The 23825-nt window shown below is 25.9% G+C and overlaps 1 protein-coding gene across 2 annotated transcripts in view; it reads left to right on the top strand.

Annotated features, from left to right (window-relative positions):
* The window catches only part of LOC100214661 (transcription initiation factor TFIID subunit 2), a 50448-nt gene that overhangs the window by 1396 nt on the left and 25227 nt on the right, over positions 1-23825 (top strand). For both annotated transcript variants that reach the window (XM_065791218.1, XM_065791219.1), the window contains exons 3-12: positions 4167-4458; positions 5225-5322; positions 5494-5537; positions 6235-6343; positions 13451-13536; positions 19033-19135; positions 20659-20777; positions 20931-21044; positions 21311-21410; positions 21640-21817. In XM_065791218.1, the coding sequence (XP_065647290.1) occupies positions 4167-4458; positions 5225-5322; positions 5494-5537; positions 6235-6343; positions 13451-13536; positions 19033-19135; positions 20659-20777; positions 20931-21044; positions 21311-21410; positions 21640-21817 (1243 nt within the window). The remainder of the gene's footprint in view (positions 1-4166; positions 4459-5224; positions 5323-5493; positions 5538-6234; positions 6344-13450; positions 13537-19032; positions 19136-20658; positions 20778-20930; positions 21045-21310; positions 21411-21639; positions 21818-23825) is intronic.

The following is a 23825-nucleotide window of genomic DNA, read 5'->3' as shown; positions in this document are numbered from 1 at the left end:
AAAGTTTACACAAAAAATTTCAGCCTATAATGTTAAACAGTTCCCAAGATATTTCAATTTTAATATTGACCTGGTTCCCAAAATTACCCAGTTTTCATAACATATTGAAAAAACATTTTCCTTAATTATAATGAGAAATGAGAATGGATATGATATATGAAAATAGACATTTATAATGCTTTCTTGATGCTGATTTCAATAAATATACTCTAAATGCTGAAATATGAAGGGAACACAGTTAAAAACTAAAAAAAAACAACTAGTTTGTATGACCCAACTTTAGAGCTCAATGTCTCATAACACCCATGTTTAAATTTTTTTATTTTGAATTATAATACTTTTAGTTACTTATAATCTTATAATCACAAAAAACTTAAAAAAACAACAAAAGTATTCTACATTAAATTAAACTAAACATGTATAAATTAAACTAAATTATAGTTCTACATTGTAGAACTATACTCTCAAAGATATATCACTTTTTCAATAAATAATTAAAAAAAACAACTTGCTTATAGAGTTCTGATTGAGCATTAAGTTTATTTTATAGACTCTTTAGAAGAAAATAGTTCTCACATAATTACATAATTATATGAAAATTAATGATTTCAACTGCTAAAAAACACATCCTGCTTTGTTTTTTTATAAAACTGACCAAGTGAGATACTGATATGTATTTATTTATTAAATTTTGGCAATTATATAGCTTATAAAAAGTTCAGTTATAGCACCACATTAATTTGTAAAATTTTATTCAAGTTATAACAGATTAACAATTTGATATATATATATATATATATATATATATATATATATATATATATATATATATATATATATATATATATATATATATATATGTAAATAAAAATTTATAATATCTACCAGTGCAAAACATCATGCTAAAGTTGGAATCTAAAAAGGTTTGAACTATTTCTACATTATAAATTTTTTTTTTTTTTTTTACAGAAAAAACTATGTAGGAAAGCAGAATTTACTTATTTGTCTTAAGAAATTCTTCCTTAATATGGTTCGTATCAACTAAACTATCCTATTGAGATGTGTTCTATTGGCTTAATGACATCAGAGGCATGCAAAGGCCAACAAGATGTTACTGAAACATTAAGCAATAAAGAAAAAACAATTATATCTTTACGCTGTAACATTGAGTTATCAAACTTAACAATATTATGCGAAAGACCTAAATATATTTGAAAATGTATCCTAGTTGTAATCCATTCAATGCACATACAAAGAAAATCACTATTAAGTAGCTGTAAAATTTAGATATTTTATTATTATACATAATTTCAAAACAAAGTAAAGATTCAGACAAAAGTAAACAAGCTGAAATGAAATTCAATCATTTTTAGAAAATTCTAATAACTATAAAAGATATCAAAATAGAAGATCATAAAAGACTATAAAAGACAGACAAAATACTATGAAGAGTCGCAAATCATGATTAGAAGTAGCTTCACTAAAGCTCCTTGGAAGAAACTCTGCAAACCTTGTAAACAAAAAAATTGCTAGAGGAGAAGATCTTCTGAAAGAGGAAAAAGTCAGGGTAAACAAGATGATGAGAATTTTTTAATGTCATCATTCAAAGTAAAAAGACACAATGAAGATCTCCAAAAATTTGATATATCTTTTCTAAAAACTCATTCAAAATCATCAAAGCAAATACTCTCAGAAGAAAATGTGTTATGAAATAAATAGCATAAAAAAGGTTAAAAACTTTGATGAAATTAGAAACTTGATAAATAAAAAAATTCTATATTCTGACAATAGAACTATTGCTTAACTTGTCACACTGGCACCACTAAGTTGATCAATATCAGAGGTAAAAAATAACTTTGAAGTTACAGAATACCAGGCAAAGATGGTTCATTAGATTTTTAACAAAAAAAGATTGTTAGCTGTTGCTCCATTGTATAAAGGTAAAGTCTTACATAAAGATGTAGATGATCCTATTATAATATTTTATGACTTGGCTGATCTACATTGATCTATGCTTGAAAAAAGATTATGAAAACATTTGAAAGAACATCAATAAAATAACAACTCCTTTTGTGTAATTTAAAGGAACTGCATGTATTATACAAAGAAAACAATCCTAAAATACAGCTACTCAAAATTTGTTTCATTTAGACCCAATTGATGCATTTTGTCAGGAGCAAGTGTTACATATTCTATTCGATAATTATTGATGAAGCATAGAATCTACTTTCAAAAATTGTTTGCCCAGTAAAAAACAAAGAATGCATTCTTGCACATTATTATGATTTTTTTGTAAAGAATCATTCACCACCTACTTGTATGAGATTTTCAGAGAATATGGAGATAATTTTGAGATAAACTACTAACAATGGCAAACTACAGATTGTGCAGCACTATTACGTTTGATAGCAGATGTTCCAACATTTCTTAAACTGTTAGTATCTTTTAAAACGCTATAAGCTCATTCTTTAATTGCCCACTTTCAATCACATTAACTTAATCAACTAAAACAAAATATGTATCAATCAAGCATAATAATTATTGGCAACTTTGCAGAAAATTACGCTTTTGTATTCCAAGATGAAATACAGAACTATCACTGGAACACTCACCAATGTTTTATTTAATCTGATATAATATAAAGGCGATGAATCTGTACTAAAACATATTTCTTATTGTTTTATATCAGCCCACATTACACACATGTAACCTATGTGAACAAAATATTTTAACTAATCTTGCCCATACGGAGAAAAAAAGTTTCTTAATCCATCTAAATTAAGTTTATTGATTGATGGTTGTGCAGGGCAGTAAAAAAATTTAAAAGTTTTTATATTTCTTTACTATACTTCTATTATTATTATTATTATTATTTACATTTATTTCTATGCTAACTAGCAAGTAAATCAAGTCTTAAAGCTAAATGAAACCTTTTTTATGTCCCATAGAAAGTCATTAAGAGATGAGATTGACAGTAGTGTAAAAAAGTGCAAAAAAAATTTAAAATGACCAAACCGAAACAAAATTCGATTTGTTTATTCTTAAGAAAAACAAATTAAAAAAACTATCTGTTTCATAAGCTTGCTCTAGTTCTGTTAAAAACTTTAGGTTCAAAAAAGCAGAAATGCAGGAAATACTAGTAAATTGGCAACGATATTGAGAACTATTACAAATACAATACAAAAACTATTAGAAGCAAAAAAAAAAATTTGAACCGGTGTGTTTTGAGATATTGGGCCCCAAAGCTGATAAATATAAACTAGTTGTTTTATTAATTTATAAGCATACTCCCTTTATATTTTAGCATTTAGAGTACATTTGTTTAAATCAGCATCAAAAAAGCATTATGTTTATTTTCATATTTTTGCCATTGTTATTCCTTACTTTGTTAAGATATTTTTTTTTTTGATGTCATAAAAACTAGGTCATTTTGGGAAACCAGGTCAATTTTAAAGTTGCTATATCTTATCAACTGCTAAAAATTTTTAGCTGAAATTTGGCATATTTCTTTATAAATAGGAATCTTATGTGAAAAGTTGAAAAAAAGAGGAAGACACTTGGTTCAATGGTTCAAGCTAATAAACATAATAAAAGTATATCACTATCATTTTTTTTTCCACTTGTAACTCAGTTGTTCAGCTTTTCACATTCACCAGTTCTTTTTGGTTTTATTGAATTGTGATTGCAAATTTAACTCAAAAGAGAAATAGTAATATCTGAAAAAGTTATTGTAGTTTGTTATTTGATGTTTTTTTTTACAATGGATTTTAAATTTAAAAGATTTTGTATAATCAAATTTTTAATAATCAATTCTGTTTCAATAATAGTTGTTATTCATATTGTGGGGATATAAAGCAGTTGTGGAGAATACAAAATGAACCTTTTCAGATTATTTAACTATTATTGAAATTAATTTATAATAAGAAATAAATACTGTATACAATTTTTTTTAATAACAGTTGAATCAGTGCTCTAGGGATGGTAGTTTTGACACTGGGATTCTTCTAAATATTTATAAAAGTTTTATTGAAAAAAATTAATTGTATCCTAATATATTTTGTACACTATACTTTTTTATTAATGTTTAACCAGAAAAACCCTTTTTCTGAAAATAAAAAAAAAGGTTCTTTTTTTTTAATATTTAATTATTTTTGTTTTTTCTCTAGGGCTTTGCTGAGCTCCATATATTGCCACTTGTCAACCACCTCAGCCGAATTAAAGTTAACTGCAAACAATCTAAAATTTTTAGAATCTGTGTAAAAGGTTCTGGACTAGATACTTGGTTGGAAGCATCATTTTTAACACAAGATCCTGGAATAAACTTTTGCCCTGATACGGTGCAGAATGTGGATGTTCTTTTAAATAAATTAGAAGCTGCTGTTTTGCAAACAGAACCTGATCAAAATGGTGGAGAAATTATTGTGCAACTGCCTAGTGAAACAATCCCTCTTATAGCTGGTAAACAATTTGATTTTTTTTTATTGATAAGATATATAAACTTTTTTTTGTTACTTCAAATATAAACTTATAAATACTTATATATGCCGTAAAATCGCCTAACTTTGGTCACCATGTAACTTTTGTCATTTTAGAAAAAAATATAAAAAAAGCATGCAAAACTCAAATTTTACAAACTTTTTTTATGAAAAAAAAAGTCTTTGGTGCCCCAAAAGGCTTTTTTTTTTGGAGCCCGGAGTAACGCCCTCCTTAGTTACTGGTATTACCTGAATTTATGTCATAGTTTTACAATAAAAGATTATTTAAAAATTAGTTTTCATTATTTGTGACCTTAAGTTTGTGATACGTTATTAGTATTTATATATCGGCTGAACTTATGAGATGGTATTGAAAATGTCAAAGTTGATGTTTTCATTTTAAATTCAATATTGAATACTAGTTTTTATTTTTAATTTTTTTATTTTTACAATATTAATTATCAATATAATTTTCTGTGTGTTTCAGGAAAAAAAATTGAAATTTTTTTATTTATGCGTGATAATTATGAATTCAAAGCTTAAGTGACTGAACTTAGGTGATATTACTGTAGTTCTTAACTATTATCATTTTTTTTATTATAAAATTTTATTTAATTTGAAAACTTTATTTAATTATAAAAATTTTTTTAATTATAAATTTTTTTTAATTATAAAATTTTATTTACTAAATATTTGATAAGCAATACAACAGTACTGTACAATAGTAACATAACTATGGTGTGTTACAGAGAAAAAAACACTTCGCATTAGCATTGAATTTGTTCTTGAAGATCCGAAAGGTGGGATCCATTTTGTAAATCCTGAAATAGAAGGAAGTCCAGTGAAGGTTTTTTGAATAAACATCAATTTGAATATAGTTTGTTATAACTTTTTTAGTTTATTTTGTTTATTGATTTTAAAATAAAATGTTTTTCATCTATTATTTATTACCTTATTATTATAAATTATTTGAAGCATGTATATATTGAATATTGTTATTATATTTAAATGGTTATAGAGAAAGTCACATTTATTTACTTACAAATATGGAAACTCAAGTCGGTATGGCTTTTAAAAAAAAAATGTTATTTTTTATTATTTTATCTATTATTATGTCTTGATTAACTATTTTTTTACAATACAGAACTTAAACATTATTGTAAATTTGTAGGTTGATGTGGATTTTAAAATATTTTTTAATAAAAAGTTATTTTTGTGACTCCATAGTTACTACTTACAAAAGTATGACCAGTGCTGTGACATTGAGCTTTTAGGTGAAAAAGTTGCTTAAGTAAACTTTGAAATTTTGATCTTGTTTTCAAAAGCTCTGCTTTTGATTGGTCTTGTTTTCAAAAGCTCTTGATTTACTGAGCAATGATTTTGTAGACAATTGTTCAGCAAAAAAAAAAAAAAAGTAATAAATAATAGAAATAAAGTATAAAATAATATAAATAACAAAAATAGGTAATAGATAATAAAATAAGTAATAAAACTTAAATTTTCAGTTGGTTACTCATAGTAAGATTCGCTGGAATCGACCAAATCTACATCTAGTTTTTCAGATAAAAATAAAAAATGGAAGTTGTAGGTCCATTGTATTTTTATGGCTCACGATCCACACTCTTTTATAGCAATTTCTTATTATTCTTGATAACACTTATAAAAATTAAAAAATATTGTTTTTAATATTATTATTATTTTTTTTTTTAACTTTGTAGCAAAGGCAATATTCTAAATTTATTTACTATCTTACATCTAGACTCTGGTTTCCATGTATTGATTCATTCAGTGAAGTTTGTACCTGGAAAATAGAAGTTACAACAGATATTGGAATGATTGTTGTTTGTCCAGGAAACTTAGTAGAAAAAGTAAGCTATTTTATACGTTTTGTTTATTCATGTTTCAGGCTTCAAAATTGAAATAAATATATTACCATATCTGTTTTATTGATCTTGAGACTTGAAAACTACATATTTTGACTTGAGAAATTCAAGTCTTAGTGTTGTAACACTTGAAACTTTTATTGTTTAACACTATTTCATTTTCATTTTTAAAGGAAAATAACAGTTTCTTTATTTTATTGAATATTTTTGTTATGATAGTAAGTTTAAAGATTTATTTGAATAAAAATTTTTTTTTGCAGCAATCTTTTTTTGCAGCAATCTTTTTTTATTCACTGTAACTAGTAAAACTAATAAAACACGCAAAACACTCTTTATATAGTAAAATGTATTTTCACCAATAGATACTATAGTTTATTTATACCACATGAAAAGCATGCTTTAGTGATGTCATCTTTAGTAATCTGATGATAGCAAGGTGAATAAATTACATTCAACAATAGATTGAGTGCAATATATATATATATATATATATATATATATATATATATATATATATATATATATATATATATATATATATATATATATATATATATATATATATTTATATTATATATATATATATATATATATATATATATATATATATATATATATATATATATATATATATATATATATATATATATATATATATATATGTATATATATATATATATATATTGGATGGTATAAGTATCATTAAATAGAGTTTTTGACCAACTTAACTTAATGAAACCTGGTCACTGTGGTCAAACATCGTTTTTAGATGCTCTATTGTCTTATGGTCATGATTTTGACAACATAACCACTTGCATTCTTTTATGTCCAGAATCAATCTCCACGTGTTCAATTATATCATATATAATGCTTCTTGGAATTTTTCAGCATTGAATTAATCTATGGTGAACTTTTTACCTTGCAGTTTATAATTTAAAAAGTAAATCTATTTTCTTATCAATCAATCAATATGAAATAGTTATTACACATGGTTATTTACAAATTGTACATGCATTAATCTTAGGTAAAAATCTTGCAATATCTCTTCTTGCTAAGACATTTTTGTCCTAAATTTTATTAATTATATAAAAACAAGTAGAATAGCTTTTAGAGAATTAAAATTAATTTTAGAGCTTTAAAAATGGATATAAGCATGATAAAGTATATTTTGTGGCATATAAATGTCACTTAAAGTTTGTCTGAATTTTTGTGATTATTTTTATAATTTTCGTATAACACACACACACACACACACACATACACACACACACACACACACACACACACACACACACACACACACACATTTAACTATACTTTCTACAGTAAGTGGCCATTTCATTAGGATTAATGGTTTTTATTTATAAATATTTTGTAATTATTAATTTTCAAGCAAAAAAAAAAATAATGGTGCAATTTAAAGCTTGTATCTTTACACAAAGTATTACCTAATAAAAATAGACAAAAAAATTTTAAAATTTTGAATGTTTATTAATTGTTACAACAATATAGTTAACACAATAGTTTATATTAATATTTTGTAAAAAGACCTTTATTTGGCCTTTATATGTATTAATAGTGTTCATACATCATAATATGCTCACATTTTTTAAATAGCTTTTGTTTGCTCTGGGAGTTGGCAAGTTATCTTGCATAAATGAATGTCTAATCGTTCCAAACACTTTGTAGGCATGCCCTTATGCTTGTCTAATGATAAACCAGATTATTTCTCCGGGTGGATCCTTGACTGTTTCTACAGTCAAGGATCCACTCTGACTGTAGAAACAGTCAAAATGTTCTAAAGCAGTTAAGATGATCTAAAATTACCTCTTTCTCTGATGATCTAAAACTGTCTCTAAAATTTTTCTTTCTTTGTTCCCTTTTTTTTTCATTTCTTTACCATAGGTAAAAAATTAAATTTAGAATTCAAAAAATGACTTTTAAAAAAAAAGGAACAACGTCTTTGAGTCTTTGATTAAAATATTTCTCATATCACATCTTGAGTCAAATAGCTTACTGTCAGACAATCAATACAGTTTTCTATCCTCTCGCTCTACGACTGACTTGCTAACTGCTGTGACTAAAAGATTTTATTGTGTGTAAAGTTGCAAAAAAATGTGTTTTTTTCCTTTGGTGTTTTTTGAGTCAAAGAAATGTTTTTTGGTATTTTTAGTGTTTTTTTTTTTTTTTTTTTTAACAGTTTTTTATTTTTTTTTTTAATAAATTTTGGATTTTTTTTGCATAAATTTTGGATAAGATTTCCTTTATTCTTGTATATTTTCAGTATATGACCATTTAAAGCACAATTAGATGTATAAACACCAATTTAACATATTTTTTTAATAACAAAGTTAATTTAGCTTTAAGTTATCTATATATCTAGGCATACTGTATGGAAATGTTTTTGCTTTATTGTACTAATAACTGTGAAACTCTCATTTTATATTGACCTTTTTAATAGAAATTAAACTTTTTAATAGAAACATTTTTTAAACAATATTAGGGACCTGTTGATTAGAAAATAAGCTTAAGCATAAACTAAATATTGGACAATTAAACTTAAATTAGTCTTAAATTATTTACAAAAGATAACCACAGCACATAAAAAAACTGAGTTCTGATTTTTTATCTAAAGAGGGGGGTATACATTTTGTATATATATATTAATATATATATATATATATATATATATATATATATATATATATATATATATATATATATATATATATGTATATATATATATATATATTAATATATATATATATATTTATATATATATATATATATATATATATATATAAATATATATATATATATTATTATATATATATATATATATTAATGTATATATCTATATATATATCTATATATATATATATATATATATATATATATATATATATATATATATATATATATATATACATATATATATATATATATATAAATATATATATATATATTATTATATATATTAATGAATATATCTATATATATATATATATATATATATATATATATATATATATATATACATACATACATATATATATATATATATATATATATATATATATATATATATATATATATATATATATATATATATATATACATACATATATATATATATATATATATATATATATATATATATATATATATATATATATATATATATATATATTATATATATTTATGTATATATAAAGCTTTTAACAAAGTTTTGCATGCTGGTCTTCTCCATGAGCTTGTTTCAAATTGTGTATCTGGGATTATCAAATCATTTCTTTCTTACCATTTTATTAAAATCATCCTGGAAGACCTACAGTCTTATTTATTTCCAGTAACTTCTGTGGTACCTCAAGGTTCTATCCTTGGTTCTGTTTTGTCTCTTATCTACATTATTGATATTCCCGACAACCTTACATCTAAAATAGCTATTTTTGCTGATGACTCAACATTTTACTCCTGTCTTGATAAAAAGTCGTCTCTTTTGATTGCTCAGAACAGGCAGCCAATCTTGAATCTGATCTCACTTCTGTAACAGATTGGGGCTCACCAATTTTAGCTTATAAATTTTTACTCCAACAAAACTCAGTTATTTACTGCAAACAACTACCACAATACTGTTGACATTCCTATATTAATAAATGGCAACCCTCTCACTAAGTCCTCTTTTTTACATCTTGAATTATTATTTACTACTGACCTTTCATGTAAACAAAATATACAATTGATTGCTAAATTAGCATCCCTTTATTATGATTGTCATTTTCTTACCCTTAATTTCATATTCTACCTCTACAAATCTCTTATTTGTCCCTTGAGCCTCTTTCCCATTGTCATAAAGTTGCATCTCTTTCTCTTTTCTACAAATTCTATCATGGTCGCTGCTCAAAAGATCTCTAGTTCCATCAACAAAAACTCATTCTTGCTTGACTCGTCATTCAGCTAAGTCTTATTCATCAATTTTTAAATCTAATTAAATATAATAAATATAAATAAACAATGTTCATTGTGTCAATATATAACACTAAAACCAATAAAGATAAAATTGAGGAAGATAGAATTATCTAAGAAGTTTTTATACAGGACTGCTTCAACCGTATTAACCTTTAAGCATACCAAAATAAAAATAATTTCAGTAAATTTAAGTATTAATTGTTCTATTTAAATCAGAAATTAAAATATGAACTAAGATATTGCCATTAAAGTTAAATTTAGTAGCTTAAACAATGAATTTTTGAATATTTCCCAAAAAAAAACAGACCACCGCGTTTTTTCCCCAAAGAAACGACCAAAAAACCTAAAAAAAATAAGAACCAAAAAAACATGTCACACCTCTAATTGTGCATTAGATGGAGGCAGAGAGGCTGGAGCTATTGCTCTCGACATATCTAAAGCTTTCGACAAAGTTTGGCATGCTGGTCTTCTCTATAAGCTTGTTTCATATAGTGTATATGGAAAAGTTTTTGAGATTATCAAATTGTTTCTTTCTAACTGCTTTTTTAAAGTCGTCCTCAAAGACCAACACTTCTTCATTTCCCGTAACTTCTGGGGTACCTCAAGGTTCTATCCTTGGGCCTGTTTTGTTTCTTATTTACATTAATGATTTTCCTGACAACCTTACATCTAAAGCAGCTCTTTTTGCTGATGACTCAACTTTATAGTCCTGTCTTGACACCAAGTCTTCTCTTTCCAATCACTCAGAATTGGCAGTCAATCTTGAATCTGATCTTACTGTAACAGATTGGGACTCGCAGTTGCTTGTGAATTTTAACTCCAATAAAATTCAGTTATTTACTGCAAACAACTATTGCAATACTATCGACATTCCTATATTAATGAATGGTAACCCGCTTACTGAGTCCTCTTCTTTACATCTTCTTGGATTATCAGTTACTACTGACCTTTCATGGAAACCATAAATTCAGTTGATTGCTAAATTAGCATCCGCTAAGTTTTCTTCTCTTTATCGTGCTTGCTATTTTTTTACTCCTGATTCCATTCTCTACCTCAAAAAATCATTTATTGGTCCCTGTATGGAATACTGTTATTATATTTAGGCTGGTTCTTCTAACGATGCTCTTTCTCTTCTAGACAAAGTACAAAAACGCATTATAAACACAGTTGGACCTGCTCTATCTGCTATGCTTGAGCCTCTTTCTCTTCTTCATGAAGTTGCATGGATGCTGCTCAAAGGACCTATCATATCTAGTTCTGTTAACTAAAACTCATTCTCATTTGAATCAAAGTCTCATTCATTTACTGTATCTGTCCTTGCATGCTCTAAAAACTTTTATTCATCTAGTTTTTTTCCCCGCACTTCAACTCTTTGGAACTTTCTCCAATCTTCATGTTTTCCTGACTCATACGACCTTTAACTTTTCAAGTCTTCTGTCAACCATTTCATTGCTCTATAACTATTCTTTTTTCTAGTAACTCTATATTTAATAGTGGTTGCTTGCAGCCTTATTAGAAGTGAATCAGAAAGGTTTTAGATCTAAAAATTTTTTTATATCCAGTTTTATATCCAATTTTTTTAGGTCTGTAAACCTTGAGAAAAGTGTAGATTTTCATTTTTCTTGAAAAATTTTGTATTTTTAAATGATAAGATAAAATATGAAAAAGTATAATTTAAATTTCAAAATCTTTTTGCTAATGAGTTACATTGAAAATGTTTGAGTTTTTAAAAATTTTTTAGGTTAAAAAAGAACTTAGTTTGTACAATCTTCTGTAGTTTATTTTGACCTTAGGAGTGATATTTTGGATAATGGTTGTTCAAAGATATTCTTTAGCTTTCTGTCTAACCCATTTAGTTATCGATTTCAAAAATTTTTTAACTAAATTTGCTCAGTGAGTTAATATTTTCTATGTTTTGATAAAAAACATAATGAAAAAATTAAAAAGATTTTAATAACTGGTAAGATTTTAATTTTTGATAGCAACACTAAATTTTACATAGTGACAAATTGTTTTGTTTTCTCTCAGCACTTTGTGCTTAGTTTGCATATGTTTTTATTTCACTCTGTTATGTGGTTCTGCTCTATTGTTTTGAGTTGTTTCTTTATTATCCGAGTTTTTTCAGTTTTTGATTTGTTTTGCTTAAGCTTCATTTTGTTCTGTCTTTATTCCAGGAAAAATCAATTAAATTAGTCAGTTCATTTGAGCTTCTTTGAGTTTATTTAAAAATAAAAAAGTTAAAAAAAAACGAATAAAAAAATAGTAATCATGATAATAATAAATATATATATATGTATATATATATATATATATATATATTATATATATATATATATATATATATATATATATATATATATACCTTTAAAATAAAGTATGTAAATTTAAGTATATATATATATATATATATATATATATATATATATATATATATATATATATATATATATATATATATATATATATATATATATATATATATATATATATATATATATATATATATATATATATATATATATATATATATATATATATATATATATATATATATATATATATATATATATATATATACTCAACCCATATATAAGGATGCAATTTCCTAATATCATTTTCGTGCTGTTAATGTAAAAAAGTGCGCTTTAATTTTTCAGTAAAAGAAGAAAAAAATGAAGAATAATGAAAGAAAAGATTGTTGCTCTATGCTAAACTGTCAATGTAGCAACACTCCTTAGCGGGTCAGGCTGTTTGATAGTCGATGTATGTACTGAAGTCCTTGCAGCTTTCTGTTTTTTTTTATGATGTCATACGTGTGCATCTAATGCTGCATTTATATATGTATATAAATATATATATATATATATATATAAATATATATATATATATATAAATATATATATATATATATAAATATATATATATATATATATAAATATATATATATATATATAAATATATAAATATATATATATAAATATATATATATATATATATATATATATATATATATATATATATATATATATATATATATATATATATATATATATATATATATATATATATATATATATATATATATATATATATATACTTAAATTTACATACTTTATTTTAAAGGTATACACATCTGATGAAAAGCAAGCTACTCATCATTTCATTCTTAGTACTCCAACATCAGCATCAAATATTGGTTTGGCAATCGGGTATGTTTTTATACTGCTTTCATCAAACTCAAGGTTTCTCTGCAAAGAATAATTATCTTTGTATTTGATCTTCAATTTATGTGTTTACCTTTTTAATGTAACAAAACACTTGAATTTAGTATGTATGTTAGGAGATGAAATTTTTTCAGAGAATTTGATGTATTTACTAGACATTAATTACAATCAAACCTCATTCTTTTTTTGTTAACACTGCAAAATTATTTTTTAAAGTTATTTTAAATGTTTAAATTTCTTTTTGGAGCCATTTTATGATATAAAACAAGGTTTTATAAATAAAACAAACTTAGAATGTATGGCTTTAAAGTAATAAGAAAGTAATTGACTGCCAATTTTAACAAAGAGACAAGTAACAGCATATAGAAATGCTAAAAAACATCCTGAAAGATCTTAACGAAAATTATGGTGTCTCACAAGGTTATATCACCAAAAATTTAATGAAATCAAGTTTGCAATGCAAAAAGAGATGTGCCATCTCAAAATATAGTAAAAAATAGCTCAATATAATTCTTAGACAATGTCAACAAGCTAGCTCTCTTGCAAAAAGAATGATAAGTTTACTTCAAACAATGAACATACGTTTTGTCTTGAAAGATGCAAATCCTCCAAATTGTACAATTAAAGCCCTTTGGGCAATTTTGCCCTGTACAAGAACTTGATTTAAATATTATCCAGAAGATACTTGTGACAAGTTGAGGACCAGGGACCTTATTTAATTTTATAATTTAATTTTTGTGAATTTCTCGACGTATATATTTGATAAAAAAAAATCCTTTGGTTACTGTTTCTTTAACCTCTGATATTTAATTTAAAAAGTAATCTCAATGCTTTAAAGCCATACATTATGAGAATTTCACATTTATATTAATATCAGTAGGTTCTCTCTCTGAGTGATCTTTTTTTATAATTTAACATGAATGTTTATGAGATTGCAAAATGAAATAATTTTTATTAAATTTAAGTTATTTTCCAATGGTTAAAAAAAATTATTTTTTGAATGAAATTTACACAATTTTATATTTCTTTTGCCAGAGATCTGTACCTTTATTTTTTAATTGCTCCTTTGTCAATAAATAGTTAATAAATAGTCAATAAATAGTTAAAATTCTTAGAGTATTAAACTATAACTAAGGGTAAAAATGGATCTAAGTCTGACAATTATTAAATCACATCTTGATCTGAACTTTCATTTAGATACAGGCAGATATTTGGAAAATGGCAAAATTTAAAACTTTGTTCAAAAAAAAAATATACAGATGAAATTTACATATAGTTTCCACACGTTTGGATTATCCGAATGCATAATCAAAAATATTTTTTTTGGTTAACTAATACTTTGAAATAATATTTAAGACTTTAAATAATATATTTATGTTCCAATAAATATTTATGTTTAAGTTCCAGTTATTTATCTAAATAATGTCCCAGTAATATGTTTCAGAATTTGGTTCCAATAATTTGTTGCAGTTATTTTTTCTAATAATATGTTTAGCAAAGTTCAAGGTCATGATTACCTTGCTCATCATGATTACCTTGTTACTGGCAACATGTGATCTCATACAACCTTTCTCCTATGCTACTGCCTTGCAGCGTTTACTTTTTTTAACAAAGGCAAGAAAAAGTTAGTTCTGGCTTTGCATTCTGCCTTGGCATTGGCACTAATGATTGAGTGAGGGCTGGAGATAATGTCTTGATGATAATACTCATCCTGGGCACCTCATCCTGGGCAGATTATTGTCTTGTAAAGGTAAAGATTTTTGTTGTAGCTAGAAAATTTGTTGACCAGCCTCACACCCCTTCTTCAACCAATAGGTTGATGTAGATGTTAACCTATGTTACAATCCAAAATTGACCAGACAAACTTGCTCTTCGTTAGGCTATTATTAATTCAGCTATTTCGTCTTGGGATCTTTGTTTTAATGGCTATTATCCTTTGATTTGCTAAGTCTTTAATAGTTGCATGCTTGGTCTAGGCATATGCCTATGCATCAATTCACTTATTTGTTGTAAAATCAGGTTTAAATTGTTTGAGGGTTTTTTTTTTAAGTGCTTTCCCTTTTTTTTTTACTTAACCTTCTTTTTTTTCTGTTCTCTTTTTTCTCAAGACTGCACTGGTTGGATGTTATTTTTGATTATATTGAACTAGTGTTCAACCAAGTCTATTTTATTTATCCATCAGCCAATATTGTTGTTATCGGTGACTTTAATTCTCATCACACTGAATGCCTTGGTTCTAGTACCACTGACCCTGCTGGCTCTAAAGCCTAAAATGTTTATTTTTCTCAGTCTTTTACTCAGATAACTTTGTGACTTGTTTTTCAGACAATTCTAATAGTATGTATTTTTTTAAACGTCTTCACCTTCAACACAGTTGCAAGCAACCACTATTAGAGTTGGAAGTTACTGGAAGAGAAAAGATGAAATTTATAGAGCAAGATAACAATTAACAGATGACAAATTATATGAATTAGGAAAACAAGATGAAGGAAGCGAATTCCAAAAGACACTGATGTTTGAGGAAAAAATAAAGACAAATAAGAATTTTTGGAACAGTAAAAGGATGAGACTTTATTGAATGACAAGTAACGTAAGAATGAATTTTAGTAGATGGCACATGAGGCGCTAGCTCTTTAGAGCAGTGTCCATTATAGTATTTGTAGAAAAGAGAAAGAGAAACAACATTGTGACGATGTGATAATGGTTGGAGGTTGGCTGCAAGAGTAGGCAGCAGTATTCCATACAAGAACGGATTTGAGATTTATAGAGATAAAGAATAGAATCCTGAGTAAGAAAATGGCAAGCACGATAAAGAGATGTAACCTTAGCAGATACTAATTTTACTATGGGTTTGTTATATGGTTTCCAAGAAAGATTGGATGAGTTAATCCTGAAAGCCCCAAAAGGATCTCACTTCTGCTGTAGCAGAAGTGAGATCCTTTTCAAGCTCAAATGCCTCCTCCGAGCAAGTGAGTGTTAGCTTCTTATCAAGATAAGAATAAATGGTAGTATCATCATTAAACAATGCCACTTTAGATATGAGAATTTCAGGGAGATCAAGGACAAATACTACGATTGGTCAGGAAGGATTTAATAATCTTAAAGATGTTACTTGATATACCGTAAGAAGAGAGCATTTGGAGAAGACCAGCATGCCAAACTTTATAAAAGGCTTTAGAAATGTCGAGAGCGATAGCCTTTGCTTCTCCACATTTATCTAATGCATGATAAAACCTATTGGTTATTACTGTTGAAAAATCAGCAGTACAACAAGAAGATCAAAATCCATATTTATGATCAGAAAGTAAGTTATTAAATTTAAGATAAGAGGTTAAATGTTTGTTAATAAAAGACTCAAAAACCTTATGATAGTAAGAAGACTAATGGGAGGATAGTTAGACAAGTCAGATTGCTCTCAAAAATTTTTGAAAATAGGGATAACAGATGCAGATACACTTATCAAAGTCTTGTTTTCCAGCAGGCTGGAAAACAAGACTTTGATAAATGTATCTGCATCTTGTTTTCCAGCAGGCTGGAAAACAAGACTTTGATAAATGTATCTGCATCTTGTTTTCCAGCAGGCTGGAAAACAAGACTTTGATAAACAAATTTACACCAAATATTGTTAGATAGTTTTGAAAGTATAGACAACAGCCCCAGAGAACACTTATGCAAAACTATAACAGGTATGTTGTCCGGACCATAAGCTGTAGAAGAGTCTAAGCAAGAAATCACTTTAGATACTGAAGCTGGAGTGATAAGAACGTCAGGTAATGGATTAACCTGTTTGCTGGCTGGATTAGTTAGAACGCGACTAGTGGAATCAAGAGATGATATTGATGAGAAGTTCTTAGTAAACAGTTCAGCTTTGTCTTTAGGTAAGGTAACAAAATCTGAACCATACAAGAGAGCCTAATTTTAGAGATGAAAGATTTTGTGACCTGAGAATAGCAGGGTTTGGTCTTTGACAAAATCTTTTTACAATGGTTTCTAGCAGTAGTAAACAGACATCTATTTTCTTGAGAATTGTTTTGCTGATAGATATGAAAGTAATGATTACAGTTGGAAATTGCAGCAGCACAATGAGAGGAAAACCACAGAGATAGGTGAGGCTTGACTTGGAATTGTCGAGAGGGAATAAAGGATTCCATGCCAGCCTGAATCCAAGAGGTTAGGTAAAAAAAACATTATTCAGCAGGAAGTCGAAAGATTTCAATTTAAAGGCTATCATGGAAGAAAATCAGTGAATGAGATTCTAATGATGAAAAAGAATGAAATAATAGTTTTAAAGAGATCAAATCAAGATCAGAAGCACCTAAGGGTGAATTTGAGAAACTGAGCACTGGCTAGGATCAGAAACAAGACACAAGTTGAGTTGAGAAGGTAAATGATTTGGATTGTCAGGAAAGCAAGTTAGGAAGTTGGCTATTTGTGTTAGAGATTGAGAAAGGTAAAAGTTGTGGGCCTTAATGCCTGCACTGGTCACTGATACTAGAGCCAAGCCATTCAGTGTGGTGAGCATTAAAGTCACTAGCAACAATGATATTGGCTGAATAATAAAAAGAAACTTATCTTTATTTCTTGTTTTACATCTTTATTTTGACCCTAGCATCTGTTTACTTTCCTCTTGTTTTTTTTTTGAAACTCTCTGAAACTTTTATCTTATACTTCTTTATCTCAGAAATTCGGTTCTAGAGACTTTTGGAATATATTTAGCAATTAAGACTATAATACCTCTCTCAAAAAATAAGCAGAAATATTTACAAAGAACTTTTTCTTTAAATCAATCTTTGAACATCTCTTAAATCTGTTTTTCTGTCATTCTAAGGAAACAGTTACACATCAAAATCATTACCTCTTTTCATTGCTAAAGTTAATTTTCAATGGCAACATTCTAAGCACACTCTTGCAAAAGTTGTGAAAAGTAGAGAAATGTTGTGAAAAGAAAAGTAGAGTGATAAAGTAAAATGAGTAGTGAAGAAAAATCACCAGAATTTTCTTTATTACTCCCAAAGTTTTAATCATTCATTTTATTTATTTAATTAACCATGAAATTTACCATATATATATATATATATATATATATATATATATATATATATATATATATATATATATATATATATATATATATATATATATATATATATATATATATATATATATATATATATATATATATATATATATATATATATATATATATATATATATATATATATATATATATATATATATATATATATAGACACACACACAGATATATATATATATAGTAAATTAAAAAAATATATATATGTATACACACATATATATATATATATATATATATATATATATATATATATATATATATATATATATATATATATATATAAAATGAATAAATTTGATATAAATATTATTTTATTATATTTATTACTTCTTTATCTGTTTGATATAAAAAGGTTAAAATTTAAAATTGGTAGAAATGATTTTTAGACCCTTTGAAGTAGTTGTTGACCAAGAACTCTCTGATGTTATGTGTTTTGTTTTACCTGGATTATCTCCTCTTGTTAATCATACAACCTCGTTTCTTGGCGATGTGAGTTATAAAATTTATTTATTTGTAATTGGTATATATGCTTTTATTTATATATGTATGTATGTATGTATGTATGTATGTATGTATGTATGTATGTATGTATGTATGTATGTATGTATGTATGTATGTATATATATATATATATATATATATTCAGATGTGATTGCTCAGTATCGTATTTGGAAATCTTATTTACAGTTTTTTGTGCAGACTGCAGATACTATTTGTCAAACATTTTTAGTATAATTTTTTTTTTTTTATAACATTAAGATTTTTAATATTTTAGAATTAAGTTAGAAATATGGTTAAATGTTCTATAAAAATTAGAAGTTAAAACTTTAGTTTTGATGTTGAGAAAACAGGAAGCAAACTTTTGTCAAATAAACCGGTTAAGTGTTTTCTTTCATCATCGACTTTAAAAAACTATTTATGAAAAAAAAAAACTGTTGTCTGAATAGTAGCTTTTTTGAAATAAAGATTGCGTCCTTATAGAACCAGAACCCTATTCTGCATCATATATCTTGATTCTGTATCCCTTTAGAACCAGAACATTGTGTCATTGCAAAATCGAAAAACTCCATAAAAAGTGATGAAAAAGGCTATCTTACTGAAACTCAGCAAAAGAATGAGAGTTTGTTGATGATCAATTTTTTAAGGCATCCAGACATGCAATTGCCAATTTGTTTGGCATTGCATGTCTGGATGTCTTAAACATAATCAAAGTCCATAAAGATAAAGACTTTTTTGTATTTAAAAAAGCTGTTGTCTTAAAGAAGACTTTTTTGGTTGTATAGGACCAGTTGGTATTGCACTTACTTCAAAAAAAATTAGGGCTAATTAGGTTAAAGTTAAACACAGTTAGAAAAAACGAAGGTTATCAATATTTAGAAGCCACGAATGAGACAGTTGTTTTGTTGCAGTGGAAGTTAAAATTTGTCTATTGAAAAAATTATTTTGAAGAAATGTTTATGATCAACAGTAAATCTTGTGACACCAAGTGTGACAGCAGCTATTGGATAGAATAAGTTTAAGTAACAAAAAGGCAACTTTTAGCTGCTGCAGCTCAGAGTCTAGGCCACAGTGTAGATGATTTGAAAATCATCAGTTCTTCAATCCACAGAAAGTACAAACTGTATTGGGAAGAAACTGTCTAGAAATTGAAAGAATTATTTAAAGAAACTTCTTCATTTATGGCTGTGCATTGGGATGGTACTTCCTGATCTTGTCAGTAAAAGTTTGGTGTAAAGTAAAATACTTTAGTGTATTTGATATAAAGTAAATTACAATAAAAAATATTGAAACCAAAGTTCATCTACATTTAATGCAGGAAACTGGAGATACCAAACAAGATAATAACAAGTCATAAACAATTGCACATGCTGCTATTGATGATATATTTTTATTTGTAATCTAATAGTATTTTAGTAATTTTTAATAATCTGTTATCAATATTTAAATGTCTTATTTAGAGGTTTTTTTTCAAATTTTTTTATAAATTATTTTATAAATATTTTTCATTATAGGCCATTGAGTTTTTTGAAGAAACACTAAATGCACAGTACCCTTTCTCTGCTTACAAACTTGTATTTGTTGATGAAGCATTTATGTCATCACAAACCTTTACATCAATGAATATTCTCAGGTATATGATTAAGCAATTGCTTTTTGTAACTTAATTCAAACAATGGCTTTGATTTACGACTTGTTTAAATTTAGGATTTGAAAAAAAAAATGCTTTTTAATTTATTAAGTTTTTCAAACATGTAACATGAAATAAGAAATTACAAATTTTTAGCACAAATCTTTTACATCCTGAAAGTGTTATAGAACAGACATTTATTTCAAGAAAGATTTTGGTGAATGGTTTAGCTGAGCAGTTCTTTGGAATGTTTGTTGGTATGCATTCTTGGTAAGCTCTGGTATGAACTGGTTTTGAAAATAAATTTTTTTAGTATACTTCTGAATATTAAGTTTCATTTTTATTGTACTCCTATCATATTTTACTGTGATTATCCCCTTGATTCTACTGATATGATTGCGATTATCCCTCTTACTCTATTTTACACCAATAAAATTTTTGTTTTATAATCCGTTCCAAATCTTTTTACTCACATTTTCAATCCATTGTTTTTGATTGGATTTAAAAAACAAATCATAAATTAAAATTATTCTTAGGTGTGATCTTTGGTTGATTCAGGGTATCTTTAGGTATTTAGCTGGTTTGTTTTTAAAAAAACATTTCGGAAATAATGATTACAAGCTGTGGTTACATAAGGTATTATTTTTTAAATTTTGAATACACTTTGGTTTTACTTATTGGTTTTATTACACTTTAGAATATTTATTTTGGTTAATTAAGACAAAAATATTGGAATATTTATTTTGGTTAATTAAGACAAAAATATTAGAATATTTATTTTGGTTAAGCACAATTAAAACAAAATCTTAATTGAAAAGTTTTATACATTTTTTCTATGTTAGTTATTTTATAGTTTTGTTTGTAGGAGTTAGAGTTGCTTTGTAATTATGAGCTGGTTGGTCCAGGCCTTCCTCCACTATATCCTTATTCATTAGTTACTCATCCCATAGATGGTAAACAAGAATCAACAAATGAAATATCACAGAGTTCAGCTATTCAACAACATCCACATATAATATCAAGTAGACAACTAAAAATGATTGGTAAACAAAATATATGTTAATTTTTGTTATCTATATATTTTTGTTTTATGATATCATTGATGTATAGCTGTGATTTCTAAATTTATTTATTTAATTATGAAATTGATCAGAAAACAATTTGTTCAGTCAATGGTGCAACTCTATTTTTAAACAACGGTGGGTTGATAAGCTCAACTTAATATATTCCTTTAAATATTTTAAACATTTGTATCATATCTCCTCTTCGTCTTCTTTTCTCCAGAGTTGTTAAATTAAGTTTAGAAGGCTATCTTCATACGTAAAGTTTTTTAGATAAGGAGATATTTTAGTTGCTGTTTGTAGTTGCATTTTATTTTCTTTGCACTTTTTCTATAATGTTAATATCTCCTTTTATATTTGAAGACCAGACTGGTGCAGAAAATTGTTATACTTGTTTGTTTGAACCTTAAACTTTGTTGTTGTTGATCATGGCTGAAAATTTGATGAAATGCTGGAAAAAAATTAAAATTTTTTTATAAGTAAAGGTTTAGTTTTTGGAAAAAAAAATTTTAGTTAATACTTTTTAGATTAAATGAGTCACTCTCTTTCTTTGTGTGTGTGTGTGTGTGTGTGTGTGTGTGTGTGTGTGTGTGTGTATATATATATATATATATATATATATATATATATATATATATATATATACAAAGTATATATATGAATATAAATTATATATGAATATAAAGTATCAATACAAAGTATATATATAAATACAAAGTATATATATATATATACAAAGTGGATATATATATATATATACACAACCCTCAGAATTAGTACAGGTCGGCAAATGAAATTTAAAACAAAAGGATTACCATAAAACATAGAAACAAGGTCAACAAAAAATTGCTGAGCTCAAACACTTTTAGGTCACCTGTTAGGTCATCATTGTCAAATGCCGACCCTAATTCTGAAGGCTGTATATTTTAAGGTGTTTTAAAAAAAGGTCATGTCTGAAAGAAAAGAGCCCTACTAGTTTATTATCTGCCCAGACCATGATTTAGTACTAAAGAGTTTGTTTTTTTTATTTTTGAAAATCTCAAGAGTCTCTTCAAATTAAAAACTTATAATAGTTTCAAAAAACTCTAAAATCCATAAATATTTAACAAATAAAAATATTTTTACACTGTACATTTTTTTTACATTTTTTAAACTAAAGTTTCAAATTTTTCAGTAAATAATATGTTTTCTTGAAATATATGTTATATTAAATTTTATTTTAGATTATATACTTAAAAAAATAATAAAATGTTACCAAAAAAAAAGAAGTTAGAAGTATTAGATTGGATGAAATATTTTTAGTTAAAAAGTTAATTAAAAAACTTCCAGCAAAAAAAGTTTGCAACTGCTAAAGAAGTAATTCAATATTATCTCTTTCTACAAAAATCAAAGTGTGAAGAAAAAGTGAAATTATTAGTAGGTTGTCCTAACAAAAGTTTCTCTTTTATACCTAATTGTCCAGTTGGTCAGTCTGACTGCTGCATACTGTCCAAATTAATGTTTCCTTGAAAACTTAGTGGAGTGCTTACTATACAAAAGCTAAAATAATATTTTAAAAATTAAAAATTATTATAATCCATGTTTATTTTATAATTATGCTGTTAAATATTTTTACAGGATTAAAATTGAGAAATTGTTGAAGGAGTGGATGAAATTAAAAGATCAAAGATACAGATGAAATCCTGCTGAAATACAAAAAAAAAAACATTTGTTTGAAGAGCAAATGAATAAAGTATTTTGGATCGGAGAACATCCTCGTGTTATGTTTGAAGAAATATTAAAAGATAAAAAAAAAAGACAAAGAAGAAGATATTGTTTTCTAAGAAGACCAGCTTAGTGAAAGAAAAGGATATCTTGGAGATAGAGATAAAAGATTATTCTAAAGATTATTTTAAAGGTTAAAAGATTATTATTAAAGAGTATTTTGTAGTAAGAAGTAAAAGAAGCACATCAAAGTTAAATAGAAATCAATCAGCAAAATTATATAAGA

This window comes from Hydra vulgaris, chromosome 02, assembly GCF_038396675.1.
Source record: "Hydra vulgaris chromosome 02, alternate assembly HydraT2T_AEP".
In the NCBI taxonomy this organism is placed as follows: domain Eukaryota; kingdom Metazoa; phylum Cnidaria; class Hydrozoa; order Anthoathecata; family Hydridae; genus Hydra; species Hydra vulgaris.
This window is presented reverse-complemented; position numbering and strand designations above follow the sequence as displayed.